Source organism: Crotalus tigris, unplaced genomic scaffold, assembly GCF_016545835.1.
Source record: "Crotalus tigris isolate CLP2741 ecotype Arizona unplaced genomic scaffold, ASM1654583v1 scf7180000017916.3911339, whole genome shotgun sequence".
NCBI classification, from domain to species: domain Eukaryota; kingdom Metazoa; phylum Chordata; class Lepidosauria; order Squamata; family Viperidae; genus Crotalus; species Crotalus tigris.
Genome location: NW_024096718.1, coordinates 3,810,663 through 3,832,260, shown reverse-complemented (window position 1 = coordinate 3,832,260; position 21,598 = coordinate 3,810,663). Strand labels below are relative to the sequence as shown.

The window sequence follows — 21,598 nt, the reverse complement described above, 5'->3', positions numbered from 1 at the left end:
AGGCAGAGCTAATCTTAATTGCTCCATATTGGCCAAGACGCCCGTGGTTTGCCGACCTGGTGGACCTATCGCTCTCGCCACCATGGCCGCTTGGCACTTGAGTGGGAGAGTCTAACCAGACAGTCTTTCTCCTCCAGGGTTATCTCTGTGATCCAGGCCTCGCGGCGTCCCTCGACCAACAGGATCTATGACGCCACTTGGAGAAACTTCTGTTCTTGGTGTAACAAGAAGCGGCTCTCGCCGCTTACTGTTACCATCCCAGACATATTGGATTATTTACTTGAAAGGTTAAATAGAGGTCTGTCAACCAGCACCATACGTAGGCAGATAGCAGCTTTGTCAATGGTTCTCACCTGTGACAACCAAGTTTCCCTGTCTCAACATCCAGCAGTTGGTGCTTTTCTCAAGGGCGCGGCCAACATAGGGCCACCTACAGTTCATTGTTATCTATCCTGGGACTTGTCCAAGGTGTTGCAGGCCTTAACTTCTCCTCCATTTGAACCTCTGAGCAATTGCTCCCTTCACTTCCTTACATTGAAGGTGGCCTTCCTAGTGGCCATCATGTCGGCCAGGAGAATTTCAGAATTGTCTGATTTGTCTGATTTGTCAGTCAGGGAAGACCTATGCACATTCCATGAGGACAGAGTGGTCCTCAGGTTGGATCCTGCATTTATTCCAAAGGTCAATACGGGTTTCCATCGTTCCCAGGATCTAGTCCTTTCTAATTTCTGTCCTAACCCTTCCCATCATCTGGAAAGACGGTGGCATATGTTGGACGTGCGCAGGGCCCTGCGCCATTCCATTAAACTAACCTCGGTCTTCAGGAAGTCAGAGGCATTATTTGTGTCTTTTCAGCCCTCTGCAATGGGTAGGAAAGTCTCTTCCTCCACTATTGGTCGGTGGATTAGGGCTTGTATTTCCAGGGCTTACATTTCTCAGTCCCTTCAAACATCACTGCTCACTCTACACGCAGTGCTGCAGCCTCAGCAGCCTGGTCTACCCAGGCTTCACTCGAGGAGATTTGTAGGGTAGCGACATGGTCCTCTCCCTCTTCATTCATAAAACATTATAGGATAGATCAATTTGCAGCAGCGGAGGCTGCCTTTGGTAGGCGAGTCCTAGAGCAAGTAGTTAGTTCTCAGGGGACACAAGCCTAGACTTCCCTCCCTATAGGGACATAAGCGGCTTTGGTATGTCCCAATCAGTGGATTCTACATCCATCCTGTTGGAGAAAAGAGCGTTGTCTTACCTGAACGCTTTTTCTCAGCAAGATGGTGTAGAATCCACACCCACCCTGTTAGCGTTAGTCTAGGCATGTGTCTTTTATTTTTTGTTTGGAGCCTTGCGTCTGGATGCTTTGCCTCGACAAAACTGGGGAAAGTCACACCCAGAAGGAGGCATGGCAAAGTTTTTTTGTCTTAGTCTGAGCAGGAGGGATTAAATTACCCAATCAGTGGATTCTACACCATCCTGCTGAGAAAAAGCGTTCAGGTAAGACAACGCTCTTTTTTTATACAGCACCATATCCATGAGCATTTGTCATAGATGCTTAATAGGTACTAATAAAATAATTCCATTGGCTCAGGTTGCTCAGAGTAGGTTCCATGTGAGTACAGATGCCCTGAACAGTGGAAAAATCTTCAAGCAAATGGTTGCATTTGTCTTAATGAGAAGACTGACCACGTAAAACATGCCATTGATCTCTTCTGACTTCTCACTTTTATCCCTAAAAGCCAGTTGTGTTAGAAATTCTATTTTAAGTGAAGATGTTTCATTAAATTAACAATAAATAATTATACCACTGTGACCTGAGTGCACATTTCCCTACTCTCAAAGGTCGAAACAAAATGCAGTTGTTAATTCAAAAGTTTTATTATTCAGAATATCTCAATGCTTTAAAATCTTCTATAGTTGAGTACATACAACTGTTAAAAAGCAAATATAAAAATACAAATTTTTATATGACTATATATACAAAAATTAAAAAGTTAATACTAAGCACTGGAATAGTAAATCTAATACTGTTTGAGTAAAGTGGTTTCAATGGGCATGGAACAGACTTTTCTGAGGTAGATCCCATTGAGAAAATAAAATCAAATTCATAGGCACTGAGTTTTTCTGCACCATTTGGTAAAACTACTTCCTGTTGTAATGACATAAATCCAGGGAGGGTTGCCTGAAAAACAAATTTAAATCTTGTCAGTATGGCAATGTTTACTATTTTTATTTTCAGAGTGTTTAACTAGAAGTTCCATATCAATGAATCTTTGCTCTATGTGCAGAATGCTCATTTCATATCCTAAAGTCTGAAACACAAGTTACTTCAAACCCCACAGATTAATACAATTCAAGGGCCTGGGACAGAATATACAAAATACAAAAGTATTTTGGATAAGAGCTGGATAAATGTATTGTACTTACATTGAGAGTGTAGACTCCAGGCAAGAGGAGAAGGTAATATTCTCCATTTTTATTGGTTTTGTAAGGACATATGTGCCTCCTTCCTTGAACTTCCACTATCACATTTGCAATTGGTTTGTTATTTGGATTCAGAACACGACCTTTTACACCTGTAAGGAGGAAAGAAGGGTGGTTTTCTTTATTTTTTTCATCCTGTAACTGAGAATTTCCTTTGCTATGGATAATCACAATTCAGTGATGATTCTTTGCAGGCACAACTATGACTAAAAGGCAAGTTGGAATTTCTTGGCTATAGCTGTACAACAGAACAAGCCTAAATCATCAGTGCATAATACACAAATATATGCTCCAAAGTAGACGGAGTTAATACAGATATTATTTCTCTGTGATAGTGCTGAAATCTGATAGCTCCTTGTTAGGCTTCAGGAAAATTATTACAAACAGGATTGTTTCAGAGGGCCTTTGATTAATATACTAGATATTGCCATTTATGTTTATTGCTCTTCTGTAAGTCATTTTATGATTTAATACATGATTTTATTTTAGGGAACTACATGTTTTATTGTTAGGTAGTTTGAAATTGTACTATACATGTTTTCATTATGATGATGGTAACCCACTCTGGAAAAAACATGAATGGATAAAGGAGTACACAGGTGACCTGAGTGATGCTATCTCTGCCCTGATGATGTCTGGAGGTTGCAGGGATTTGGATGGGGGACAATAGATTTTGACTTAACCTTGACGAGATCAAATGGCTTTGGATGCATCAACCCTCAAGATCTCAGTGTTTGTCAACCTTAATTCTGGTTGCAATTGCACATCTCTGTTCTGATCCAGTTTCCAATCTAGGGATTCTCCTAGACTCATGTCTTCTCAAAGAGCAGGTGGTGGGCATGACTAGGGGAGCTTTTGCATAATTCCAGTTTGTGCACAAACTGTGACCTTTCCTAGATCATGATTCCCTGTACTCATCTGGACTACTATGCATTCTACATGGGGCTACCCTTGAACTCCATTTGGAACCCAACTGGTGCAAAGTGCAGTAGTGAGAGCAGTCTTGAGGGCCCTTACGATGGCCTATATTACCTCTCTGCTCCATAAACTTCACTGGCTACTGGTCTGCTTCCAAGTACAGTTCAAGGTGTTGTTATGACCTTTAAAGCCCTTAATGGCATAGGCCCAGGCCACCTGATGAACACCTCATCCCGCTAGACAAGCCCCTCCTACTTATCCTGGCAAACAGGGCCTACTTCGGATCCCATTGGTCAAAGAACTATCTGTCAGGATCCAGAAGAAGAGCCTCCTGAAGAACTAGCTTTGCCGGTTGGCCTTGGTACCAAATGGGAGAATTCCACAGTGGAGTGGTTGCTCGATTGGCAGACTGTCCCCTTTTCTGTTTTCTGGTCTCCACCTGTCCATATTTTTTTTCACTGTTTATTTTATTGCTCTATTATCTTACTGCTGTTCTATTTACACTCTTTTCATTTCTCCTTTATTTTTGCAAACCACCTAGAGTAGACCCACAGCGAGACAAGCAGCAAATAAATTTAACAAATAATAATGATAATATTTAGCACATATACATTAAATTGAAGTGAACATGTAGAATGAATAAACAACAAGTAGACAATATCAATGGACTTTTTGAAAAAAGAAACATACTTCATGTTCATATGTGAACTATAATTTGTAGTTGTAAATGTACATTTATTATTCAGTCATTCAGCCACTTCTGACTCTTTGTGATTATATGGATATTATTTTGCCAGGATGGTTTGTCAATACTGGTGGTCATCAATTTACAAGTGCTCACTTAACAATGGTTCCAAGTTATGACAGCTTTGGAAAAAGTGATTTCCACTGTCCTTGAAGTTACAATGGTCCCAGAACTCCAGTGGTTACATGATCACAATTCAGGAGTTTGGCAACTGGCTCACATTTTACAACTAGTTTCAATCTTCCCAGCCAGTTTCTGACAAGCAATGTTAATTGGGGAAACTGGACTTGCTTAACAATATTATCAGTGGCAATTCTTGTAGAAACAACCCAACAAATATAAATTGTCCTTTAAGTAATTTATTCCACAAGATTTACAGGATATCAGATTCCAATAAACTAAATACAGCAGAACTGACTTACCTAGATGAATTTGTTTAATGTATTCAATCAAAGCAATTTTATTGTTATCCCAGAAATCTTGAATCTTGTCTTCTAAGGGATAGTGACAACATGATAACTCCAATGTAATGTCAAAGCATTGTCCCCAAACATAATTATAATCCTGCATGCTACCTAAAGTAAAATGTTCAATTACATCACTGAAATGTCAGTCAAAAAATAAACAAGCATATTATTCTCCTGATTACTTCCATATTGCTTCTCATCCATCAATATGTGCTCTTGATCTGCAAGTAAGCACTTCTGCATCATGAATGAGGCTGGACAACCCCAACACTGAACTTCTCTGCAGATGTCACCATCAGGTTTTGCAACTCCAAATAATTAATGATAATGCTAATTATTTTATCACTACTACCGGTATTGTCTAATGACTGCTTCCACTTAATTGCTCATGTAATTAGGTGTGAACAGCACTTTTTTTCTAGTTAATGGCAATCAACCATAACATACTATAATTATTCTGATTGCATACAATAGATAACATCTACAAATATATCTACATTTACATGTGGAAGCAAATAAAGTTGATGCAGACAATAGCAACATACATTTAAAAAATGTCTACATTTTAAAATAGGATTTGAGGTCTACAATTCTATTTAAACAAAGGTAAGAATTAAAATGACTTTGTTTTTATGTAGCAAATCCAAAGTTAATTTGAGGAATGTGGAAAATGAAGAATTGTGGTAGTCAGGAGAGGAGAAGAAGAGAACTTCAGACAGAAGAACTTCAAGGGCTACAAAGAAAGAATATGTCGCACCTGAGGATGGACTATTGCTATTAAGACACGTCTGTGACTCAAGGTTTTGGGCATGCTAGGGAATTACAAAAAGCTATACTCTTATTAATAGTAATCGTTGTGGTATCATAGGGTGATTAGCAATGGGAGCAGTGCATTATTGCTCCTTTGGCCTTCTTCTCATACCTCTTTTTGTTGGCATAATACAGTGGTGGCGAACCTATGGCATCTGTGCCAGAGGCGGCACTAGGAGCCCTCTCTGTGGGCACACGTGCCATTGCCCCAGCCTCACCTCCCCCCATGACTCCCTCCTCACCAGCAGCCCCCCTGGAGGAGAGTTGCCCCCGAGCATGGCCCATGGCAACCAGGCAGTGTAGACAAGACTCTGCCCTCACACCCCATCGCACACAGTTGATGCTGCGGGGCGCTGGCAGAGGGCGTGGCTGCCATAGTGCTGTTGGGCTGCCTGGGCGATCTGTGGCAGGCCCTGGAGGTGGTGAGTGGCCCTGCAGGCAGGCAGGGTGGGGGGCGGGCTGGGAGCGGAGCAGAGGCAGGGCCAATTTTTGGGCACTTGGTCTCTAAAAGGTTTGCCATCACTGGCATAACATATCACATAAGATCAGGCATATAAAATGAACTCACTGTTAAGTATAATGCTAAAAAAACACAAATAATGTTGAATGCAATTTAAATGTTAGTCTGAATAGGTGTTTTAGCCTGTTTATTTATTCAACCAAATGTACATTGGAAAAATCCAAACAATTTAAGATGCTTGAAGCATCTATACAAACACATCCTGTACCATTCTATCTTCCATATTTTCATGATTTTTTTCAGAGCACAAACATTCCTTATGTAGAAATACTGCTTGCTATAGTTTGGAATGTAAATTCTTTTACCCCTTCATATGGCATAAATAGTTCTCCACTCTCCCTTATTTTCATCTTTGGCCCCAAAAGTATGTGAAAACCTATCTTTGTTTTTAGCATAAAATTAATCCATATTGGATTCCATATTAATCTTCTTCAAACTCTTTATGGATGACAAAGATCTTAAAGTCTATAAGTATTTTACTATCAAAGAAACAGAAAAGGCACAAGGAAACAATGGAAAATTGTACCTTTCACTATATACCAGTAATATCCATTCGTAATGCCATCTTTAAAGTAAGTCATATCATCACACACAATCCCTTTATTCATTGTGCGATGATTGTTAGCATATGTGTTTGCAAGATGAACAAAAACATCATCATCCACTGTTTTGCTAACACCATTTGCATCAATTGTAACTGTAGAAAGAAGGTGGTTGCAGTGAAATTTGTATTAATATTTAGTCAATTTAACGAATAAATATACAAATACAAATATACAAATATAAATAGTTAGAAATCCTTTCCAAATCTTCCACAGGCCATAGAATTTTCCATTTTTTCCTACAAGGACAAAAAGATGATTGTACTTAGAGAGAAACAGCGTCTTGAAAACAGTTGATGCCTCTCTAAATTTGAAATTTTTACACAGAGGTAAATACAGAGGTATGAAAAATGAGATTATGCTAATGGATCCCTGAATCTCAAAGTCCATGCAATCACACCCCAAAAATAGAACAACAAATATTTTGCTCTCAACCATTGAGTTCAATTTTCAATCATCTGTTCATCTTGTACATTTTGTCTTTGGGTGCTCTCATTTCTTCTTTTGGTTAAACTACCATAGTATTTATGCTGATGACATGATGTCATTCTCTATTCTGATTATGAATGATATGGCATGATCATCCCTTTTCTGTTGCCTTCCCATTTAAATATGCAGTTGAGATGTTTCTCACTATCTTAAACTAGATATGGAGAAGACTGAGCTTATTGTCTCTTATTCTGATCATCCTTCTCCCATTTCTTTTGCTTTTCAGGACTGTCAGTTGTAGTATTACCGTGTTTCCCCGAAAAAAAGGGCCCATTCCCAAAATAAGCCCTAGCCTGATTTTTACCTGTGCACTTAATATAAGCCCTATCCCCAAAATAAGCCCTAGTTAAGACCCTGCCCTCTGGTTGCAAGAGGTGGGGTGAGGCGCACACATAAAAATCAAGCTAGTGTGGGGGTGAGCTGCCTCACATGTCCCGCACCTGCTTACTTCCGGGCCCCTGCACCCAGGCTATTCCTGGATTGGTGACCTCCCCTGCCAGTTCAATGACCCAGCTTCCCTCCCCCCTTTTCCCTTTCACTCCCCTCCCAAGCCAGACTGCCATGCTATGGAGGATGAGCCTTACCCGGTCCACTTCCACTATTTCGAAGCCGGGGGAGTGATGGCGAAAGACTCTGACACCACTGCACAATAGCCACGTCTGCTGCTGGAGGGGCTTTCTTCGGTCACCGCCGCCCCCGCTTTGCCCTGCAGATCACCTGGAGCAGGGTGAGGAAGACCAGGCTCCCCTTCCCTGATGGTTCTGCAAAGCCCTTGAGGAGCAGATCTGCTTCCCATAGGGGCCTTGGCCTTCCTTGCCCAGCTCCAGCTGGAAGTTTTCTCGGAGCTTAGCATCCTTCCATACGAAGCGTCCTTCCTTTCCTCTCTTCTGCCAGGAGGAAAATGGCAGAAAATGGGGCTGCCATTCCCAGAACTGAGAAGGAAGAAGCGGGCGGATGCAGGGCAGTAAGAAAGTGTTCAAGAAAGTGTGGTGGTGGTGACCGAGGGCTGGCGGAGGGAGGAGGCAGGGGAGTTTGCACACACACCCCGGTCACAGCACAAGCCATGGGAGAGTTGGCAGAGGAGGAGCAGGCAGCAGCTGCCGCCAGGCAGGTGATCTGCGGGGTGAAGCAGGGGCATGGGGACCAAAGAAAGCCCCTCCAGCAGCAGATGTGGCTGTTATGTAGTGGCAACAGAGCCTTTCGTCGTCACTCTCCCCAGCTCCGAAACAGTGGAGGGGGACCGGGTAAGGCCCATTCTCTATACTTAGTATGGCTGCCTAGCTTGGGAGGGGAGTGAAAGGGAAGAGGCGGGTAGGCAGCCGGGTCATTGATCTGGTGGGAGGATCACTGAACAGGGAGTGGCCTAGGTGCGGGGGCCCTGAAGTAAGCAGGTGCGGGATACATAGAGCAGCTCCACCCCCCAAAAAATAAGATATTCCCTAAAAATAAGTCCTAATACATTTTTTTGGTGCAAAAAAAAATATAAGACCGGGTTTATATTTGGGGAAATACTATACCACTGGTGCAAGATTTGGGAGTTCTTATGAAGGAGAAATTTTATCTAAAACCTTTGATTGATAAAGCCACAAGAACCTGCAATGTTTATCTCCTGAATTTCCAGAGAATCTATCCATTTCTTACTGTTGAAATGGCCACACAGTTCATTCCTTGGTAGTGTCCTTCTGGTTTGTTGGCATGCTTTCCTAACTTTGTTCTCCATTCTTTATCTGAATCTAGAATAATACAATCTATTGTCCTGGACTTTTTTTTTAATTTACTATACTTTTTTCCACCGATCTCTCCACCGACTGGATCTTTAAGAGTTTTACTAGTTAAAACTTCTCTTGTTACCTTTCAGGGCCATGATATAGGAAATCTCCATTATTTGACTCAAGTGCATATTCCTGTGCATCCAGCCTAATCATGCAGTTAAGGGTCACTTACTTTTTCCGTATATCAGATTGATACAATTTTAAGCTGCATCTGCAGAAGAACAGTTTCTGAGTGATGATAAATTTAAAAATACTGTATTTTTCATTGATCAGAGCCTACTTTAAGTGTTGTTTCTAGTTCTGACCACTACATTTAAAAAAAATCAGAGAAATTGAATGAGATTTCCCCCCCCCCCAAAAAAACAACAACACAATGGGGATACTCCAGGAACTGGAAACAAAGTTTTATGAGAAAAGATTGAGGGGACTGGATATATATGACTGTGAAAAAAGGAAAATAATTAAGCGGTGCAGAGAATATTAAGATGTATTTTTCTAATTCCAAAGTGCAAGCCATGAATTAACATTCATAAGTTACAAGAAAGAAAATTCCAGTTTAATGTTTTCCTAAGTTTACTTTAGAAAAAACTACTCATGGTAAGAGTAGTTCAATCAGGGAAGCAATTGGAAGCAATTACTGAGGGAAATGGTGAGCTGTCTTTCATCATGCATACTCAGATGATAGCTAACAGCAATTTGTTAGGGAAGCTTTAATTTGGATAACTGAGCAGGAAGTTAGACTTCCAGTTCTGTAGATTTATATGCTGCTCTTTTGCATTTCTGGTGATGGTGGGAAGGGTTTTCCACAATGAGGATGTCACAGCAGATCCTCCCTCTTCTTTTTCTACTAGCTTTGTTCTTACAGTCACTTCTTTCACAATTCACATTTTTACATTTATCACGTTGGCTGCTGCAGTAAATTCTCCCTCTATCAGTTCAGAATGAAGAAAAAACTCTCTTCTGTATTTTAGTGGAAATTTAGCTTGGTTTGCTACCTGTAGAATACTGGCTATTATTATAAGATGGATTTTATGTGACAAATCCCATTAACTGTGACATTTAAAAAATATATCAATATTCACACTTTTCTAATAATTTAGATGCAAATGAGTATGTACATGCATATAAAATGTTAGTTTTCTAACTGTCCCTGCCTTGGAATTGATCTGGATTAGATAAATCATGAACTGGATTAATGGAGCCTAAGTTAGTTTGTTAAGCTGAATGAATGTTTATGCTTTTTATTTCTTTATTTCTTTTTTTTTTTTTTTGCATACCACCTTAAGTCTATGGAAGTGGGTGATCTATAAAAAACATGCATAAGTTAACAAATAAATGTGCTGGTGAGTTAATAGGTAAATTAAAGTATTAAATATGTGTGTGTGTGTGTATAATCCAAAATTAACTTATTTTTATTTATTATATTTGCTATTAATAAGTTCATTAATTAAGAATAGAGAGCTATTTATTGTAGTATCCTTATGGTCATTCAAGCATTAGCTTACCACGATTGCCATTATCAAAGGGGTAACTTGCAACCAGTGCTCCACCATGCAGATTAGCAGAAAGAACAAACATTCCAGTATTTATCCAGTTCATAACTGCTTTAGTCTCTGGCTGGATAATTTGATTATTGGTGGTAAAATGATCAGGAAAATTCCTGTTCAGATCTTTTTTATTAGCATTGTACCTTGAAGAGATAACATTGTTATTATATAATCTTTAATATACTTTCGAATATATGAGCTCAGTCATAAGAATTGAATCACAGAGGCTATGCTAATGCTGACAGAATTATAGGAAATAGTAACAGTACCTGCACTGGCTTCACTAGGAAAGGTGGTCTAAAAGTATAATTAGGCAGGATGGTTTGTTATCAGGTAGATAACGAAAGAACAATTCCAAGGAAACAGAGCAAAGATGAGTAGATAATAAAAAAAGTAAAATGTAAGGAGCAAAGAGATAACCTGTAGGGAGATCAAACAAGGTGTAAGCCAGGAGGAAGAGTAATAGAAACCGTTGTCTCAGAGGAACACAGAGAAGGGAGATTTTTTTTAATCAAAGGAAAGTTAAAGACAGGCAGAGAAATTTACGCTAATTGGGAATGAAAGATGGACATGATTATGAGAGGTATTGATAAGAGACGAGTTAATTTAGAGGAACACATAGGTTTTGAAGCAGTATCTAAAGATGATCCAAGCATTAGAAGAGGAATGAATATTTATTCTTGTTGACTGAGGGCAGGATAACATGAAATCCTAGAACTTCTTTGTAAAAATTCACGAACTACCATTCCCTTGCTCCCAGCCTCCTTTTGAGTTAATAACATCTTCCTTGCTACATGTAAAGGTAAGTGGGAAAGGTCAGGTTAGCTAAAATTTCCTACTCATGCTCAAGAAAGTGTAACTTGATTTGATGATATGTTAGCTAAAAACTGAACCTACAAAATTGTTCTGCAAAATGTGTTGTGGGTTAAGTAGCATGTTGGAAACATACTCAAGACATTCCTCATATATTCTAGGTTGCTTTTTTCTTACCTGCCAATTGTGGATGCACACTCAAACATTACTGATGCTTCAAAACCATCAGGGTTCATTGAAGGCATGATATGTATCCGCGTATGGTTAATGAGTTTTGTAATGACTGGATCACGTTGATCGCTTTCCACCAAATATTTAATCAAATGGAGAAGCAGTTCCCGCCCAAGAGCCTGTGTAGGGAAGCAGAAGAATAAGTACTCAAATTAAATTGATAATAAGAGGTAGCAAACCAATATTAGTTGGGGAAAAAATCACATGATACAGAAGTAAGATAAAACAAGCAAATAATGTGATGGCTAATATTTTCAATTTACAAATAATCTCCCTGAAACCTGAAGAGTCAGAAAAAAACATGGACTAGCTTATTTACATGAAACAGTCCCTAATACCATACAGAGAAATGCCATAATGTATGTACCTAGTTAATGGATATATATATATATATATAAATTCAACTTAATTTATGGTCATACCTATTAATTCAAGGGTATTCTTCATATAATCATACATCTTAGATTCAGTGGATTCATGTATTGTGATAATTTTGATAATTCAATTGAGTTAGCCATATACTAAACTATATAAGTAGTCCTTGACTTATGACCACAATTGAGCCCAAAACTTCTGTTGTTAAGCAAGACAGTTCTTAAATGAATTTTGCCCGATTTTATGAACTTTCTTGCCACAGTTAATTAAATCACTGCAGTTGTTAAGTTAGTAATATGGTTGTTAAATGAATCTGGCTTCCCCACCCTTGTTAGAGGGTTGCAGAAAGGGATCCTGGGGCACTGCAACCATCATAAATATGAACCAGTTGCCAAGCATCCAAATTTTGATCATGTGACCACGTGGATGCTGCAATAGTCGTAACTGTGAAAAATAGTCATAACTTTTTCCAGTGCCATTATAACTTCAAGCAGTCAGTCACTAACTGAACTGTTGTAAGTCAAGAACTACCTGTAATTATGGATTACAACAGAGGTCTCCAACCTTTTTGGTTTGGCGGCCCAAAAAGGGAAGGCAGGCACCACAATGTGTGCACGCACAAATGGGCCACGCATGAGCGCACACACAAATTGCTGTGTGCATATGCACACGCAAACAGAGTTCCGCGGGAGCGAGTGCTGCAAATTGGAAGGCGCTAGCATTGGCGGGACGCTATGGGTGGTACTAGTGTCAGCGGGATGCTTGGAGCAGCAAGTAAATATCATGTATTCTTCTTAAAGGCAAGTTCCCATCCACTTATTGCAGTAAAACAAATACAAATTCAATTAAAAAACCCCCAAAAAATCAACAATTAAATCAGGCCAAAATTTATTTATTTATAAAATTTATTATTTATAAGATTTATTTATTTATTTATAAAATTTATTGGCTGCCCATCTTACCATGAGGTAACTACTTAAAATAATACTAAAATGCCTGAACAAATAGAAAAGGATAAGTTTCTCGATGAAGCCATTTAGAATTAAAAGTTTATTACAGTAAGTTTATTTGTACTGTATGGATAGAGAGACCAAGAAAGATAATAGAAAAGCAGAAAAATCCAATAAATTGTAGTAGTTAAAAATAATACAAAAGAATTAAAGTAGTTAATAACTTAAAAAGCAAAAAGGGAAAAAATGTTGAGAACACTAATTAATTTTGATCCATATTGTATAGATTGTGACTTAAATAAAGAACACTATTCTGACCAAAAGGACCTTCCTTCAAGGACCCACTCAGATTGCTCTGTTCAGTCTGGAAGCCATACTCTCTTTACTGATTGTCTAACCCAGGGGTAGGCAACCTTGGCTCTTTTATGACTCATGGACTTCAACTCCCAGAATTCCTGAGTCAGCTATGCTATGTTGAAGTCCATGAGTCATAAAAGAGCCGAGGTTGCCTACCCCTGGTCTAACCGTTTAGCAGTCTAAGCATTGTAATTGTATCTCCCCAGCAATTTTTGAGCCCATTTTGGGTGCAGAAAAAGAATGGGGGCTACAAAAATAGGGAGGAATTGATAAGGATTGCTCTTCCTATTCAACCAACAGTCTGCTGGATCAGAACCCTCAACAGAGGACAGAAATGCAGAGATCTACTAGATCAGTGGTTCTCAACCTTCCTAATGCCATGACCCTTTAATACAGTTCCTCATGTTGTGGTGACCGCCAACCCCCCATCCAGCTGGCCGGGGGGATATCAAAAACTTGACAAAAAAAGAGGAAAAAATGGGAAAGTATAGGTAGCCTCGACTTATAACAATTCGCTTAGTGACTGTTAGAAGTTAGAACAGCACTGGAAAAGCGAATTAATGATCATTTTTCACACTTATGATTGTTGCAGCATCCCCAGGGTCATGTGATTTACATTTGGATGCTTGACAACTGATTCATACTTATGACATTCACAGTGTCCCAGGATCACATGATCAATGGCCAGCTGATCACTCAGGTTGCAGAGTGCCTGTGGGGGGGAATCTGTGGGTCTCTGGGATGGGAGTGGGGTGGGTGCCTGCCTTCCTTCCCTCCCCTTGTCCCTTCCTTCCTTCTTTTCTTCCTTTCCTTCACCTCCCTTAATCTCTTCTTCCTTCCCTCCCTCTCTCCCATTGTCCCTTCCTTCCTTCCTTCCTTCCTTCCTTCCTTCCTTCCTTCCTTCCTTCCTTCCTTCCTTCCTTCCTTTCCTCTTTGTCCCTTCCTCCCTTCCATTGTTCTTTCCTTCCTTCCCTCTCTTTGTTCCTTACTTCCATCCCTCTTCGTTCCTTCCTTCCTCCCCACCCACCCCCCATGCCCAGGAAGGGACAAGGGGAGGGGGATAGGCTGCCAGCGTGGCTGGGGGCTTTGCTGCCGGCAAACCTGCCTTTGCACAGGCAGAGACAGGAGAGCTCCGCCCAGCTCACTTGCTCAGCTTCGCTGAAAGACGTGCTGCTTGCTAAGCTAGCAGAAGCTCCAGGATCAGCGCTGGGCTACAGCTGATTTGTGCTTCTGCTAAATTAGTAAGCTGCTTGTTTTCTATCAAAGCTCGAGCAAGTTTGCTGGGCAGGAGCCAAGGAGAGCAGCTACAGCTGCAGAAGCACGGATCAGCTGTAGAGGCTCGCCCCGATCCTGGGCAAGAGGGAAGGAAGGACGGAAGGGACAAGGGGGAGAGGGAGGGAAGGAAGGACAAAGAGGGAGGCGAAGGAAAGGAAGGAAGGAAGGGACAATGGGAGAGGGAGGGAAGGAGGAAGAGACCAAGAGGGAGGGAAGGAAAGGAAGTTCCAGCCAGAAAAGGCTTGCCAGCCCGGCTGCCAAGAAACAGAAGAGTGCAAAGCCAAGGAGAAGAAGGTGGCAGTTTCCTCCCAAAGGGGGCTCCTTTTCTCCACCCCTTCCCTGGCTTTGTGGGGAATTTCTCGTCACCAACGCTGACAGGTGCTGCTTCGAGCCTGCCGCGAGCTTTCTCGCCCCCTTTGCTTCTCCCCCCCCCGCTTTCATGAGGATTGTGGCGCCCTTGGGAAGCCGATCAAAACTTAGGAGAGGAGGAGTCCCTTCCTCCTTCCCTCTCTCTCTCCCTGTCAAGCCCCGGCGGGCTCAACATGAACGGGCAGAGGAGGAGACAAGGACCGGCGGGGTGGCAAAGGAGACCTGCAGCCGTCGCCAGAACTCCTGGCTGACAACCGCAAGTTCGGGGGTCGCCAGCTGACAGGCGCCAAGAATTGGGTGCTGCGTGGCCTCCCCTTGGCTGACCTGCGTGCACGAGAAGAAGTCAATCCGGTTGCTGCACAATGAGTCTCTGGGGAGGGCAGGGCCTTGCTCTGTGCCTGCGCTCTTCATGCACCCCCTGCAGGGCACATTTGGTAGAGTTCGTGCAGACTGCCTCCAAGCAGCATATTTTCCAGAAACAAGTGAGGTGGAGCAGAGGGGGGGGAGAGGGAGAGAAGGCGGTTGACAAGCCCTGCCTAAGACCATCAGAAATATGTGTTTTCCGATGGTCTTAGGCGACCCCTGTGAAAGGCTCGTGCGACCCCGAAAAGGGTCACGACCCACAGGTTGAGAACTGCTGTACTAGATCAACATCAATATAATATTTTTTTTAGTGATAAGATTGTTTATCTAAATATCCTGACAAATTCAAAAATTGTAAAGAATAACAAGAGCCTCTGAAATAATTCTAATATTAATTTAAATAATCTAACAGCAGATAGACAATTCCCAAATTATTTGTTTTTATTATTTTCCTTGGAACAGGCTGTAAACAATTTATAAGCATTGTGCTTGCATGGCAGATTATTACCGTACTGTAAATGATGCTTCTTTGTCAGCAGGGTGTAAGGCTTCCCAATCTTTTCCACCATGGTATTAAGAAGCAAAACAAAGAGACTTGTTTTAAAAATTACAATTTATATATTTTGTTTTTTTCCTCAGGGTTCAATGAAGTAGCAAATACAGTAATAGTACTTTGTTAAATAGCTAGTTAATCACTCTGCCACTTACTCTTACTTAAACCCTTTTCCTAAACCAGCCAGCCAAAATACCCTCCCTCCTTTAAACCAATGTTGGTGGGTGACATTTTTCATATTTGCTACATTGGATGGCAATAATGGCAATTTAACTCCAGCGTACCTGAAGGACTGTAGAGACTTCCTGTATTGAAAATTCCCAGGAATCCTGTATCACTGAGAGAAATCTATTGCGTAGTTAAAACACTTAATTGTTATTGTTATTTATGAATTTTAATAGTTATCTTTCGTTCCATTGTCATACATATTTCTAAGTGCAAAGAGGAACTGAATAGTTGCTTATCTTCCTCTAGTATCTTTTTAGAATTAGGCAGGGGGGAAAAAATCTATCATTTTTTTGTCTATGCTCAGATAACCAAATTATTTGTTACTGTGATACTACATTATTCATTGTATTAAAAATGGGAATTTCTTATACAAGCACTCCTTTATGAATAAACGTGCTTTAATATAAACACATATTAAGCAACTGGATTATTTATTACATTTATATCTTGCCTTTATTTTGTCCAACTCAAGGCAGTGTACATAATGCTCCTTCCTCCAATTTCCCCAACATAACCCCTCCAAGGTGGATTGGGGTAGAAGAAAGAATGACTATCTCGATCACTTCCATTCCTAAGAGAGGAGCAGAACTAATGTTCTCCTTGTTTCTAATTTAGCACCTTAACCACTACACCCACTTAATGGCATGTTCTCACATCCCTAATGCTTGGACTCTATAAATTTTGCCAATAGGACCAATATGTGATGCAATACAGAGCTAATTAATGTTACTGCTTTATAGTTATTATAAATCAAATCAAATATTGGAGATCAGTAATATAACTATTTAGTAATATAACCTAAGCCATTTTCCCCAGTCCAGGTGGCCTAACTGTTGGGCATTTTGATCCCTCGTGGTTTTGGTAAATGCAAAGTCTATGAAGAACATGCCCATGTCCATCTATGATATGTGAATAAACATATAGCCTTGTTATGGTTTATTAAATCAGGCATGATGGAGATGAAATCCAAGAAAAAGTTGGCCACCTATGTTTCAGGGCATTCGTTAGCTGTGACATCATAAAGATGCTCACAGCGACCAAGTACTTGTTCCAGAGGTGGTTAGTTTCTTTGAATGGAATTGTGCCACAATGAGGACCTTTGGTTGCTGCTAGTGTATCAACTACCAGCATCTCTCTGCAAATCCTGAATGTCACCTTGTTATAATTTCCTTGGCTGACTTCAACCTCCATGTTCTGTCACAGCAACTATAGTCCTAAAACATGCAGGTAGGTACCTGCTATGGACATCATGATGCCACAGACTTCTGCATGGCACTGGGAACAACTGAATAGTCCACTATGACATCTAGTGGATTGATAGGAATTTTATTCTTTAGATATGACTCTCTTAGAGATATTCGTATGTTTTGATGTAAGTGGTCTGGATTTCTTTTCTGTTAATTCCACTTTAACTTCCACTTTCCTTTATTGTATTTTTACTAACTTGTATTTAGTTCTTATATTGTGAGCTGCTCAGAGTCGTTTTATAGTTGGGTGACATCAAAATAGAAACATACAAACAAATAAATAAGTGAATACTTCCCTTTCACCTTATATTCTGTGCTTAACATATTCTTATGTTCTTGGGCCTAATTGACTGATTATTAATAGCAAAATATAGCTCTTTGTGCTTCATGCAATTAAGGAAAACATGTAGCATTTAGCAAACCTCTCTCTCGTAGCATCAGTCTTTTTTTGGGGGGGGCTGCTTAGATAAAAGATTAAAATTTTCCCACATGTATATAATTTGGGTGCTTCCTATAAACAGTCTGTAAGGAAACCACAACAACTAAAGTTATAGACATACCTCATTCCCATGCATATTACCAACATACTTGAACTCTGGTATGCCAATCTTATGCTGGGTTGGAGACCTTCCCAGAGCAAGAACCCAGAGGTCTCTACCTTTAAGTGGAAAAGAATTTTACATACACATAGATACAGAATGTATGCACATAGTTGTAAAATAATAACACAAATAAACAATGGAGAGCTAGGATAAATTGTCTTATCTTTAATTCATTGTCATGGCATTGAATCTGAGATTTAAACGTATTTAATTCAGATGAGTTAAAGCCCAATGTTTTCTTTTTCTTTTATTTAAACCAAAACATTTTAAATTAAAAAATATAAAATCTTTATTCATTCCTAAAAGAATCATTAATAATAACTAAATAATTTTATTGAAGAGAACTAAGTTTAAAAAATATATGAACAAGAAATCTTCAAAAAGAAAAGATAAACAAGAAATCAGATCAATAAGGCTTAGTGAGAGACAACAGAGGATTGCAAATGTTTAAAAGATCAATTGTACTATGCAACTAATATTAAAATAAATCCTTGTTTGAACACTTGGAAACATTTGGAAGATTTGAACAAACCATTTTTCCCAAAGTAGCTGAAACAAACAACTCCCTTTTAAAACATTTTTACTGGTTTACTCGATCTCTGCACTGGACCAAGTCTGAGATAAAAAACTGAAGTAGCACTTCAGATTTCTGTTTAAACCTATATTATTGAGAGATAATTTCAATCCCCTATTAAAATGATTTGGAGCTTTTAACAGTATTTACAAAGGAAGTTAAGCAGGCTGAATTTCCCAAATCTATCAACCCGATGTCTTTTGCAAATCATTAGGCAGAGTATGAAGTATGTCACAAGCTAGGCTTACTTTATTTTTTACATCCACTGTTCATTCTACTTAAAATCCAGTAAGTTATTTGAAAGGATCCTGATGAGTAATCATAATTAAAGGACTGGAGTCTAAAACATATAAGGAACGGTTGCTGAATTGGGTATGTCTAGTTAATGAAGAGAAGGACGAGGGGGGACATGATAGCAGTGTTCCAATATCTCGGGGGCTGCCACAAAGAAGAGGGAGTCAAGCTATTCTCCAAAGCACCTGAAGGCAGGACAAGACGCAACCAATGGAAACTAATCAAGGACAGAAGCAACCTAGAACTAAGGAGAAACTTCTTGACAGTTAGAACAATTAACCAGTGGAATAACCTGCCTCCAGAGGCGGTGAATGCTCCAAAACTGGAAGTTTTTAAGAAGAGCCTGGACAGCCATTTGTCTGAAATGGTATAGGGTTTTCTGCCTGAACAGGGGGTTGGACTAGATGACCTCTAAGGTCCCTTCCAACATCATCATCATCATCATTATTATTATCATCCTTTATAGCACTGTTTGACATTTACTGAAAGGAATAAAGTATAATATAATTCTCAAAACTGTTTTTGGAAAAAACAAGAGCATTATTTGGAAGAATGGAAAGCCTGCAGTATTCAGGTAGATGAAGCTTAACCTTCCTTCCCTATTTATAAATCTAGCAAAATCACTCATTTATAGTCAGGTAGCTATGAGCCTAGAGCAATTAATTGTAAAGGTAACAGATTGATTGGGAGATGAGAATTTCAGAATATTGGGTATTATTTATGAAAGATTCAAAAAACTAATATATAAATAATATATTCATTGGAAACAACTGAAACATAACTAAATCCATATTAGGAACTAAGACTTGATGGAAGCTACAAATAGATTTTATTTATTTAATAACTTATTTATTAAATTTATATGCTGCCCATCTCAGTATCAAACGATTCTGGCAGTACATAAATATAAATATGCAGCCACTCCAGATACATTAGTGCACTTATTTCCTTTTTAATCGGAGAGGGGGATGAAGAAAAAAAGCTGGAAAGATTACCTATGACAGAGGAGGACATGTGGGGTGCCTTATAAAATGCTACGTTTAAAAAGTAACAGCTGTCTTCTTTCCCTGAAGTGGAGATATTGCAGCCGTTTTCAAACTCTTACACCCTCCAGCTAGATGAGGGCACTCTCCCATGATAATCCTTAGGCTTTCAGGAATAACTAGAGGTGGTAGGAAGTGTAGCCTAATGTATCTGGAGTGGCTGCACAATGGTTTCAGTGGCACTGTATTCCAGACAATGGTGCTTAGGCCAGACCTCTGGGTGATACTGTCTTTTTTGTTTTCTTTTCTTTTGCAAATGCTAAATTCTATGCTGGGCAAACAGGCCGGAGACAGGCTGGAGAGAAACAGCCTAAGATCCACTCTACCCAGCCTTACCTTGTACTGACTTGCCAATGCTGTACAAGTGAGCGATGGCAGGATAATTCTTCTGCATCTCCTTCAGAAAAGCTTCCAGCTCGTTGGTGTGGTGGTAGCGGAAATCCAAGCTGGATACCAAAGGCAGCAGAAGAAGCAGGGAGAAGATGCCCATCTCCTACTCGAAAGAAGCAGAGCAAGGAAATAAGCACGAGGGGAGGACAGCACCGACGAGACCCAACTTTAAGAGTTTAAGTCGAGCGAATAAAGCGCCCAGTCGGCAGCGACAGCGGCCTCAGGGAGCAGCAAAGCCGACTGGCAGAAGGGACGGGGCAAGTTTTACCAGGCGCTGCCTTATTCTTACGAAGCGACAGCAGCCAACCAGTCTCTCTCCGGTAGCCGCAAAACTCGCTGCTACGACTAACATCGGCTGCTTGAGCCAAACTGGAGGGGCGAAGAGCCAGGAGGGGTGGGGCGGGACCTTATTTGACTGACACAGGCGGTGTCCAGTCCAGTGAGAAGAGATTGACTTGTCCTGCTAGCCCTCCCCTCTTTTCCACCTCGGCCTACCCCTGCCCAAGAATCCTGCAAGCAGCTAAACAGCGCGCGAAACAAGCGGGCCGATTTGGCCTGATGCCAAGTTGTGACCGCCTGGAAGAAACGTTCTTGAGTTGGCTCCATAAGTCTTTGGGTATACGCACAGCAGGCCGGTTCCCGGGACTGAGGCGCGCTTCACTTAGCATTTCGGAATATTACTCCGCATTCCGTCAAGGGCTCTTCAAATCCTGCTGCTGTCACTTCCAATTTACTCCCATTAGTTCCTTTCCTCTCTCTTGCGATGGCAGCAGCGAAATTCAATATTAGGAGAAGAGGGGGAGGAGGAAACTACTGCATTCTGAAACAGTGATGTGTCACATTTGCCTTCAAGAAGTGGAAAGGAGTATATTTGATCCCCTGCTGATTTTGTATGTTTGCCACTGACAAAAGATCAGTCTATAATTTTAATAGTAGTGTATGTTAACAGTGAGAGACAGAATAACAAAAAAATCCAGAAAAACGCATTTCAAAAAAGTTATAAATTGATTTGCATTTTAATGAGTGAAATAAGTATTTGATTCCCTATCAATAGCAAGATTTCTGCTCCCAGGTGTCTTTTATACAGGTAATGAGCTGAGATTAGGAGCACTCTCTTAAAGGGAGTGTTCCTAATCTCAGCTCATTACCTGTATAAAAGACACCTGTCCACAGAAGCAATCAATCGGATTCCAAACTCTCCAGGATGGCCAAGACCAAAGAGCTGTCCAAGGATGTCAGGGACAAGATTGTAGACCTACACAAGGCTGGAATGGGCTACAAGACTATCACCAAGCAGCTTGGTGAGAAAATGACAATAATTGGTGTGATTATTTGCAAATGGAAGAAACACAAAATAACTGTCAATCTCCCTCGGTCTGAGGCTCCATGCAAGAGCTCACTTCGTGGAGTTTCAATGATCAATCAGCCTAGCTCTAGAACTATATGGGAGGATCTTGTCAATGATCTGAAGGCAGCTGGGACCATAGTTACTAAGAAAACAATTGGTAACACACTACACCGGCAGGGGATCAAATATTTTTTTCCCTCACTGTAGGTCTATCTCTACTGCATAAAACACAGGACAC

The 21,598-nt window shown here is 40.4% G+C and overlaps 1 protein-coding gene across 4 annotated transcripts; it reads right to left on the bottom strand.

The window, feature by feature from the left end:
• Positions 1–1,856: 1,856 nt before the first annotated feature.
• Positions 1,857–20,770, bottom strand: CPM (carboxypeptidase M). Of its 4 annotated transcripts, none has more exons than XM_039344517.1 (9): positions 20,639–20,770; positions 19,959–20,115; positions 17,670–17,767; positions 11,339–11,511; positions 10,307–10,491; positions 6,465–6,635; positions 4,564–4,716; positions 2,422–2,570; positions 1,857–2,176 (listed from the first exon to the last, which is right to left on the bottom strand). In XM_039344517.1, exons 1-9 carry the CDS (start codon positions 20,678–20,680, stop codon positions 1,958–1,960), a joined length of 1,347 nt encoding a protein of 448 aa, XP_039200451.1. In that variant the 5' UTR covers positions 20,681–20,770; the 3' UTR covers positions 1,857–1,957. The 4 variants fall into 4 exon arrangements, with proteins under 4 accessions (XP_039200451.1, XP_039200447.1, XP_039200448.1 ...); XM_039344513.1 differs by lacking the exon at positions 20,639–20,770 and adding an exon at positions 20,281–20,416; XM_039344514.1 differs by lacking the exon at positions 20,639–20,770 and adding an exon at positions 20,302–20,381.
• Between the last annotated feature and the right edge of the window lie 828 nt (positions 20,771–21,598).

Coding starts and splice junctions, on each gene's coding strand:
- CPM (XM_039344513.1), bottom strand. CDS start 20,364: ATGTTAGTCGTAGCAGCGAGTTTTGCGGCTACCGGAGAGAGACTGGTT. Junction 11,512..17,669: donor GTAATATGCATGGGAATGAG/GTATGTCTATAA, acceptor TTCCCTACACAG/GCTCTTGGGCGGGAACTGCT. Junction 6,636..10,306: donor CTTTGATAATGGCAATCGTG/GTAAGCTAATGC, acceptor TTCTTTCTACAG/TTACAATTGATGCAAATGGT.